General features: G+C 44.8%; 1 protein-coding gene across 6 annotated transcripts in view; it reads left to right on the top strand.

The window, feature by feature from the left end:
- Positions 1 to 256: 256 nt before the first annotated feature.
- The window catches only part of CLTA (clathrin light chain A), a 19,743-nt gene continuing 9,718 nt past the window's right edge, over positions 257 to 10,281 (top strand). For 5 of the 6 annotated variants that reach the window (XM_007455983.1, XM_007455985.1, XM_007455986.1 and 2 more), the window contains exons 1-3: positions 257 to 646; positions 7,495 to 7,532; positions 9,645 to 9,762. In XM_007455983.1, coding sequence (XP_007456045.1) covers positions 445 to 646; positions 7,495 to 7,532; positions 9,645 to 9,762 — 358 coding nt within the window. In that variant the 5' untranslated portion in view covers positions 257 to 444. The remainder of the gene's footprint in view (positions 647 to 7,494; positions 7,533 to 9,644; positions 9,763 to 10,281) is intronic. The other variant, XM_007455988.1, reaches the window with a different exon arrangement.

Below are 10,281 nucleotides of genomic sequence, written 5' to 3' on the forward strand. Positions count from 1 at the left end.
GCCAATCATCGCCGCCCTAACTTCACCTCACTTCCCCGTTCAGAGTCCTCTGTGAGGTGGCGGTCCCGTGTCGGTCCAGCCCCAAAGGCGGGTCAGGCAAAGCTGCTTTAAGTCACGCACCACTTCCGCCTGCCGGGGGCCGGCCAGGCTCAGCACCCTCCACGTAGGTGCTTCCCGAGTCACGAGCTTCACTCGGGGGCCCAACCCTCCTCCGGCTGATTTGTTAGCTCTTGAACCACTTCTGTCTTCTGATTGGTTATTACCTTTTCGGCTCTCCAACACAGCCTAGACCGACCGGATATTGGGGCAGGGTTTCCGCTTCCGTCTTCTCCCTCCTCCCGCTTGATATCAGTCGCCACCACAGCGGCCGCTGCCGGACGCGGAGTTGGCTGGTCGGTTGGTGTGTCTCTCAACGTCGGTGACCGTGCTGTTGAACTGCCCGCCATGGCTGAGTTAGATCCTTTCGACGCCCACGCTAGCGGCCCCGCGCTGGGGAACGGAGTGGCCGGCGAAGAGGACCCTGCCGCGGCCTTTTTGGCGCAGCAGGAGAGCGAGATTGCAGGCATAGAGAACGACGAGGCCTTCGCTATCCTGGACGGCGGCGCCCCCGGGCCCCAGCCGCACGGCGAGCCGCCGGGGGGTCCGGGTGAGTGCGGGCGCGTTTGGGGCGGGAGCACTTGTCCGCAAACTCGGCCCGGAGCGGGTCTGAGAAGCTCTGTGTAACTCATGTACCTCGCTGAGCGAGAGGTTAAGGAGGAGTGCAAAAAGGAGACGGGACCCCGGCTCAGTCATGCAGAAACGCAGGCTCGGCAAGCCTGGTCCGTTCTGTGAGTGTGTTTGAGCGCTCCCGGGCACGGGCGGGGGGAAAAGTCAAGAAAATAGGATAAGCTGAGGAGTCCGAAGAAGCCCGTTCAATGCAGAGATCTTTCATTGAGCACTTGCTGTGCCTTGAGCCTGGCCTCAGAGGCACAGCCGCATTGGCGCACTTTGGCCAGACTTAAAGGCCACTCTGAGCCTAACACAGACCAGTTAGTAGGGAGGAAGCCCGGAAAAAAAAAAAAAAATCGTGGTATCGTTTTCGAGACAGAAACGAAAATGGCAACGCAGTTCAGTGTTTCAGCACTTAAGGTGTACAGAATGTTGGCTGAGGTGGGGGAAAGGAGGAGTGAATAGCGAACGCGAGAAAGACGGTCTAGCCCTGGAGAAACTCTGGCCAAAGAGGGCAAGAGTTTTACCGCTTGTGGAACGTATCACTGCTAGGACTTCCGGAGCTCTCCTTCCTCTGGGAAGAGCTTTGGTAGGCAGTGTTGCCTAAGCAGAACCTGAGATTAGCCTGGATCGGTCTTCCAGGAGGTGAAGGGAAAAAGTAGTGTGGCCTTTCCCCAGCCAGGCTCCAGCAAAAAAGAGAAAGCGAGCACGTGGCAGGCTGCCAGTCTGACTTATGAATGCCTTACCTGTGTGCGGTGCTTCGGATTGTGGCGGTAGGAGGAAAGGATGAGTCTAAGAGACCTTTTTAATCGTATAGGGAAGTAGGAAATGAGCTAGAAGAAACGGGACGCGGCTTTTCATTTCTTTAGAAAACGTTCCAACTAAGGGAGAATAAAGTACAGGTGGGACAGATAGAGGTGTTTATGCTACTCTAAACTCAGACCTTAAGGGGCCAGGCAGGTGACATAAATGAGAGAAACGTGGGCTGTGAGGTAATAAGGAGTATTGGAGACTGCGGCTTTGGTGCACTAGAGTAGTGAGTGGTCTTCGTAAAACCGTTCGGGCTCCGAAATCTCAGTCTTCAGCCAAGCAGAACCTGTTTGGGGAGTGGGGGTGGGGAGACTGCTAGTTTGCAGCCTGAATTTTTATATTACATCATGCTGCCTCCTGAGAAAATCAGTTGCCCAGTAAGAATTTACAGGAGAATGGGTAGTATACCTGAAAATGCAATTTATAGCAAACAGGTTGGGCTGAACTAGGCTGTGGCCGGAAAATGAATTTGGCTTTAGGTGATTACGGTTTCTTTGTTGTTGTCGGGAGGTCTTCAGCATTTGCCTGAGAATCGTAATATTTTTAGATCCTTCGTTTATCTCACTCATTGAATAGAAGGAGAAAACTGAGTCCTGCAGAGAAACGACTTGCTTGAGAAAAAAGGGCAAGTTAATAGCTGAGCGCCAAGTCCCCCCACCTTAGGCTGTGCCATAGTCTGTTGCAGTTGTTTAAGCAGGGGTGGCGTGGGATAAGAGATTGTCATTTCTGAAAGGCAGTTGTGGTTGCCCTGGGGAGGACAGTTGGGGGTATCAGGACTCATAGAAGACTGTCCTGATTGAAGGACGGTGTTGACTCTTGCTCACTGTTGTATCCCTGGTGCCTAGCAGGATGTCTGGCACACAGTAGATACAAAGGAATGTGCAAAAATGTCAGGTGCAGGGGTCCTGTATAGAACCAGCAGATCTTGGTGATGGGAGGGGTAAAAGGGAAAGAATAGAGCTGGACACACAGATCCCTTGTGCATCAAGCTTTCAGCAAAGGGAAGGAAGGGATGATTGCTGACTTAGTTCCTAGGAAGGACTTTCTTGGTGAACTAAGCATTTAGTGACTTAAAGCCAGATCTCTGACAGTGTAGTTGAGGTTGGTAATAGTGCAGTGGTCAGAAAAAAGTGCAATGCTCAGCACTTCCTTTGAGGATTAGAGCACTAGTTCGACACTTTATCTTCTTTCTTTTTCTCTTTTCTTCTCTCTCTAGGGGTTAAGATTCTGTGCTGTCCTAGACTGCTTGAATGTGAGTTTAGCTTTGTGGTCTCAGACAACTTACATAACCATCGCTGCCACTGCCCTGCCTCAGTTTTCTTCTCTGTAAAAGGTGCGGATACACACCACACAGGATTGCTAGGATTATATTGGAGAGCACCCATAAAGTGCTTACACACAGAACCTGGTATGTTATGACTACACACAGTCCCTGCCTGTTATTATATGAGAAAGGTGTTACAAAGCCTATAGTCTTTCGGGTGTGCTGAAGACACAGCTTTTAGGAGGGAGCTCTGTGTCTGATGCGTTACCGTACAGAGATATATAGGCAGGAGGCACTAACAGAGACTGAGGAGAGAGGAACATACCTAAACTCTCCCAGCCTTGGGGAAAACTCCCATGGAGGAGGGGCTAGGCCTGAGCCTTGGATGACGCCCTCAGTTGTTAGGACATCCAGAGAAGAACATTAGTTTAGAGGTGGGAGGTAACCAGCTGAGTGAAGTGGCTTGGGGATACTGAGTAAGAACAAACGGTCAGGAAGGAGGCAGCTCGAGTCTAGAGCCGAGGAAAAGCCCTCAGTCGTGAGGGCTGAGGATGGAGGAGGCTAAGAGAGGTGATTAAGGAGCTACTTAGAGAGTATGGCAGTGAGGCACTCGTCAGAGGAAGAGAGGTACATAAAGGAAAGCTTTCTGGAGGTGGAGAGTAATTTTCTTGGTAGCAGTGGTGGAGGGAAGTTCGGGGAAATTGTATGCATGATCCTTGGTGATACTGCACATTTGCTGTGCCCCAGGTTCTCTGTGTACTTTCAGATCCATGCAGTAACTCTGCAGGCAGAGTGGTAGTGTCATCCTGTTTCAGGTGAGAACTGATGGTTGTGGAAGTTAAGCAGGGTTCCTAAAGTGGCAAGCTAATGCATGACTCCACAGGAATTCAGACCCAGGTCTGCTTGACTTTCATTGGTTCGGGAACATGGGAAGTTGAAGGTGGGTTTGGGATAAAGTGTCTTTCACCTCTGGAAACTTACTCCGGCCCTTGTTTCTGTCTGGAGTTCTAGAGATGCCCTAGAAAGTTTCCTTCTGGGGCATCAAGTTGGTTAGCTTAGTTGTCCTAATAAATCAAGGCCCTGGGTGGCCTTTCTTCTGCATGTTTCCATAGCAACAGATGATCCTTTGATTTGAGCCAGTTGAATGTCAGTACAGTAGTACAGTAACTAATAAAAGCTCAAAGCACTTGCCAGTGAGTCTGGATGAGCCTTCAGACCTAAAGGACAGGCAACATGTGACTTAGAAAGAGCTATGGGATGAGGATTGCTTCTGATGTTGTGTCTGGAGTAGTGACCAAGGTCTCTCCTACTGACAGTGGCCCTGGTTTGAAATAAATATTAACTGGATAGTTGGTGTGTTAGTTGTAATATATTAACCAAAACGTAGGCCTGGCCAGACTAGCCATTGTAGGCCCGAAGATTTAAAATTATCTCACTTTTTTTTAATAGTATTTACTTACTTATTGATGCCTGCGTTGGGTCTTCGTTGCTGCACATGGGCTTTCTCTAGTTGTGGTGAGCAGGGGCTACTCTTCGTTGCGGTGCGCAGGCTTCTCATCGTGGTGGCTTCTCTTGTTGTGGAGCATGGGCTGTAGGCGTGCGGGCTTCAGCAGTTGTGGCTCTCGGGCTCTAGAGCGCAGGCTCAGTAGTTGGGGCACATGGGCTTAGTTGCTCCGCAGCATGTGGGATCTTCCCGGACCAGGGCTCGAACCCGTGTCCCGTATCTCACTTTTTAAATTTTACTCAAAAAAAATAAATTCCAGGTGGATTAAAGAGAGGCTTTTTTTTTTTTTAAGTACCAGAAGAAAAGTGAATGTTTGTCTTAGAGTAGGAAAGGCCTTCATCATAAATGCAGACAGAGAAATTACAAAGGAAAAAAAAACTGATAGTGTCTCATACAAGTTAAGTAGTTCTAGGCATTAACTATTGTAAACCATACAAAAAGATAATGGGGAAAATATTTGCAATGTGAGAAAACAAATAATACAGAAAGAATACTTAGAAATCAAAAGATAGCAGGAAAATGGGCAAAACTCAGGCAGTTTAGTAAAGAAGAAAATCAAATGTCAGGTGATCACCTCACAGAAGATTGGCACAACAAAGCCACCTTAAGGTTTTTTTCCCTGATACCAGATTAGCAAAAATTTTAAAACACGCTAAACCTCAGTCTCTAGTATCAGTGAAGGTCTGAAAAATGGGGCACTCGTGGTGATGGTGGAAATACAAATGGTGGACCAAAGGGGGCAAATGGCTGGTGTTTAGAGGTCTTTAGAATATATATTCTGTGATCCATCGGTTCTGTGTCAAGAAATTTATTGCTGAGGAAGGATTGAATATGCCCCCTGCAAATACTTTTATTAGTTTTTTGCTAAATTTACATTTTCAAAACTTGATAGAATATTTTAAAAATGATAGGGATAGGTGGCACAGAAACAGCTTAAAGTAGAAAAAAGCCACTGACAAAAACTACAAGAAACTCATTTTTGTACTTTTACAAATAAAGCATAGGAGTAAAACAAGTAAGGAAATTAAGAAAAGTACAAGAAATATGTTGAAATGATTGATAGATAACCCTCAAGTGAAACATGGATCAGAGCTGTGATGGGTTGGTAAGTGCTTAGATCCTGTGGTTTGTCTTCATGCCTCAGGTTATCAGATGATCCTTCCTCTGACTTCTTGCTTGCCCAGGTATTGCACCACTTTTAAAATGCTGATTATCTCATGATACATGCATTTAATGTTTTTCTTATATATCTTAAACATAAAAAATAAATTTAAGAGTGAAAATACTGTCATTAGTTATCTGCCCCTTCAAGAACACCTTACTTAACCTCTCAAGGAACCAACCCTACATGTATTTTAAGGTCGTTTGTGAAGTGCTGATACATACAGATTTGTTGTGAGGATTAAACTTAATGTATAGAAAGTGTTTAACATTGTGCCTGGCACATTGGAAGCAGTAAGTAGTAGGTGTTTTCATACTAAAAAAGTTGAGAATTTAATGATATAGATGAATAGATTACTAAAAAGCATCTGTTATAGGAGTCATTTTGCGGGAAGAAATTTTTATGTGTATGCATTAGATAAAGTAAAAAAATAGAAACCAATAGGCTGAGTAATGAAATTATGTGGCATTTTCTTCTGTCTCCATTTTCCTTTTTTTTAAAACGATGTTTTGGTATCAGGGAGGCATGCTGGGGAAATGAAAGTTTTCAGTACTCCCAAAGCTAAGAGGAGGGTAATTGGGAGAAGCAAGAGAACGAGGTTGATTTGGAAAATAGGTGGTTCAGGTTGGGTTTAATTAGTTAGGAACCAAGAAAACTGGAGTGGTTTGATGAAATCTTTGCCTGTTCAAAGGAAAGAATGCGACTGAGAGCACCCTGCCTCTGGCTTCTAGGAAAACCTGATGTTTCTGAGGGCCTTGTGATGGTGGCCCACACTAGCTGCTCTGCATTCCTTTTACTGCTTGGGTTCTTGTATCTTTTAGGTTCATCTCTTTTCTCCTCTTCCCTCTCCCATCCCATGCAATAACATGGTCATCATAGTTTGAAAACAGTTGGACAAAATACTGTAAGTCCTACATAGTAGGCAGTAAATACGGGTCAGCCAACAGATAGAGAATACGTAGAATATGTAGGTGGACGCTGCATTTTTATGGTGCCTGTATTGAAGCTTTCGAGGGGAGGCAGAGCAGCCACTCCAAAGGGCTGGTGTGCAGCCTGGTACAGGCTGTATCAGTGACGGCTGTTGGGTCAGGGCATGGGTTAGAAACACATGCTTATTGGGCCAGTCAGGTAACTGAATTAGTGACACACAGAATGGGTTAAAAAAAAAAAATGGGGCTAGTGGGGACTGGCAGATTGTCCAGAGCATGCTGCACGTAACGGCTGCCTTCATTTAAGGAATGCAGGCCCAGTATTGCCAGATCTTCTGTCTGCACACCCCCACACACACACTGGGAATCCTGATTTTGTGAAATTTCCTGATTTAGTGCTTTGTATTTTAAATAAAATATGTTCAGCCTGTGGACCACCATTTTGTACTGTATGGATTGGTAATCTCTGGGTCTTAACTTAGACATTTTTCATATTTCTGAGATGGACTTTCTCATTTAGCTCATGAACAATTAATTGTGCCAATAAGATCAGATTGTATACAATCTGAGTTTTTGTAACTTGCATCCTTGAAAACACTGATTTAATTTGGTATGCCCAAAGCTTACTGTTCTGGACTAATTCCAAGTAAACTAGAGGAATTAGCAAGAAGTCTCAACTGTAGACCCTTAGGTGCCAAACCTATTCTAGCCAAAGGATGGAGAGTCCTGACCCCCAGAAAGCACCTTGGTTTAAATATGAAGCTGCATATCTCTGCTCGCTGTGAAGGATTCCGGGCCACCCTTATCCTTTGCCTTCTCTAGAACTTGCATAGAGAAACTGTTGCTCTGTGAGGCTCTTCTGCCGGGCTTCTAAGTGTTATCTCTAAGCCAGAAGACAATTATCAAAAGCTTTTGGACAGATTTGTCCACATTTTGGTGAAGTCATTTGTGTAAGCACATCTTGATTTCATTAAATAGAAAGTTGTCCATTGTTTATCTGGTACCTAGCACAGGGATAGTAACTTAGAGTACTTACAGCACTGTGTCATACTCTGTAACCCTTTGGCCCAGCATATGACCAGCCCTGATTGACAGATTGAAATCTTATGTCTTGCAGATGCTGTTGAAGGAATCATGAATGGCGAATACTACCAGGTACAGAGTACTCTGATTATGTTGCATGATAGTGTTGAGAGTCTTCCTTTCCTGTGATTTGAATTGACTGACCTGGAAAGGACCCCACTCCTTTGACTTTCCTGGATGTATTAGTAACTGGTATGTTACCTGCCAAAGTGGAAGGATTTGAAGAGAGGTGACATTGATAGAGTAGTCTTTTAAAATGTGATTGACCTGGCCCTAGTGTTACGAACTTTATTCTCAAGAAATGACCCTTCATGATGATGGCAGTGGTGGTGGCAGTGGCAGTGGCGGCTAATTTAAACCCTGTGCCATGTAGTGTCAAGCACTGTTTATATTGAATTTTCTTTAATTCTCACAACAATCTGAGGGACCTGAACTATTGTTATTCCCATTTACAGATGAATAAACTGAGGCATACAGAGGTTAAACCAGGAGTCTAAAAGTAACAAAGGTAGTATGTGGTGGGGCCAGCATTGGAACCTTTTAGCTTTTAGATTGTCTTGAGGGTGGGGGGTGGCTGGTATTTGTGACAACTACCATTATTTTCCCTCTGTATCCCTGAGTTTTTGGTCACCAGCCCAACTTGCATTGGCTTAAATAGAGAGAATTCACTAGCTCATATAATTGAAAGAACTCTGAGATACGCTAGGGGTCCTCGGACCTGGATTCCGACTCAGTTCCTCTAGGACTCTGGTTCTGCCAGCTCAGTGTGCAGTTTTATACTCTTTGACGGTGGCAGAATGGCTACAGCACTTCCAGGTCTCACATGTGCATGTCATACTATCTAGAATAACATGGAGGTTTCTCCCAACCACTCAACTAAAGTCCTATGTTTCCCTCTTGACCAGATGGAAGTAATCACTGTAGCCTGGGGAAATAGCGTGGTGCTTTGCTTCTGCCTGGGTTTCTGCCCACCCTTCAACCAGTTAACTGTCAGGAAGGATGGGATTAGTCTAATTGGTTTAAGCCAAAGGTGGACTAACTTTTGCTGTAAAGGACCAGATAGTAAACATTTTAAGCTTTGTGGGTCATAAGGTCTCTGTCAACCTATTCTGTTGCTGTAACATGAAAGCATCTGTAGACAGTATGTAAACGAATGGGCATAGCTCTGTCCCAGTAAAATTTAATTACAAAAACAGGTGGCCGAGCTGGCTATAGTTTCCAGTCCCTGGTTCAGAGCTTGGTCTTTAGAGTGAGATGGAATGGGGATCAGTCCTGGCTTTATCCCTTACTAGCTGTGAATTTGGACATGTCATTTCTCTGCGCCTCAGTTTAATCCCCCGACTGCTGACATGGGAATAAAAACTTGACTTGCAAGGTGTTTGGGAGATAAAGCTTTTATGTGGCTGAAACATGGAAAGTACTAACAATAAGTTAGTTACTAATAAATACTGCTGTAAATAATTTTCTTTCCATCTTTGTTTATAGTCTGGTTAAGTTAAACTGGTAATATTCCCTAGTTCAGTAGGTGAAATAATTTTATAAACATTAGATTCTTTTTGAATCTTTATCAATTTATTTATTAGCTTCCAAATCTTAACCACTGTAAAGAACCTGTGTGTCTCCCTCCCCTCCCCATACACTGTGACTAACATTGGCCTGCCTTTTTATTTTCTTTGGTGTGACTGTAGTAACTATACATTTTCTTTTGGACTCTCTTTTTCCTAGAATTCACTATATTTTGATTAGGTGGTATGAAGTGTACTTTTCCCTGTATTGTATAATAACATTTAGAAGTGTCAGGTTCTAGGCCTTGCCGTGCTGTGTATTTACCTTTGTTATTTTGAAGATATCACAATCTCTGTGTCAAGTAAGGAAAATAAAACTGATCACACTGTTTCCTAGTAAGTCCATTACTCACTTCCCCAGCTTTCCTATCTCCCACTCATGTCCCATTTATTAACAGGATAAGAACTACTCAGGCTCCCTTGTGGATTGCAAGGATTGAGTGCATAATGTTGAAAGCTCCCTATTGGCACGTAAGGTGGTGGTGGTGCTCGTAAGGTAATCCTTTACGTTTACCACAGCCATCAGTGTTGCACATAAACAGCGGTTCTAACTTGGGTGAAGTGCGTTTCTGGGAGGAGGTCTTGGTACTGATAGAGCACAACTGTGTTTTGTGTTAAGGAGAGTAATGGGCCAACAGACAGTTATGCAGCTATTTCACAAGTGGATCGATTGCAGTCAGAGCCTGAAAGTATCCGTAAATGGAGAGAAGAGCAAACGGAACGCTTGGAAGCCCTTGGTAAGGAATCCCTTTCTGTCTTTGGGTATCTGTTTTCAGTGGAATAGCTGACCTTGACTCTACTTTTATCCCTTTTTAACATGAATTAGCCATAATGTTCTTGTACAGTTTTGGGGAAGGTATCTTTCCCAACAAGGTCACAAGGCCACCACATGGAGATGCTTAATCACAGGCTGCTGTGTGGGATTTCGGGCAGCCCGGAGAGCCACAGTGCATCTCTCCTCTCAGGAAGGGCACTGTGGTGCTGTGGAAAGAGCCTTGGACTTGGGAGTGAAAGACTGGGCTCCAGGCCCAGTGGTAACTTACCAGCTGTGGGCACTTGGTTGCTCAAACCTTACAGAATCTGTTTCTTCATCTGTGAAGTAAGATCAGTGTTATCAACCCCAAGGGTAGTCTGAGATGGTATTTATGAGAGTGCTTTGTAAACCTGAAGATATTATATCCATGTGAGGGACTGCACAGTCCATTTACCATTTGAAGGCTGGATTTTTTTTTTTTTTTTTTCCGGTACGCGGGCCT

The sequence above is a fragment of the Lipotes vexillifer genome, unplaced genomic scaffold (genome assembly GCF_000442215.2).
Source record: "Lipotes vexillifer unplaced genomic scaffold, Lipotes_vexillifer_v1.1 scaffold920, whole genome shotgun sequence".
Taxonomy (NCBI): Eukaryota; Metazoa; Chordata; class Mammalia; order Artiodactyla; family Lipotidae; genus Lipotes; species Lipotes vexillifer.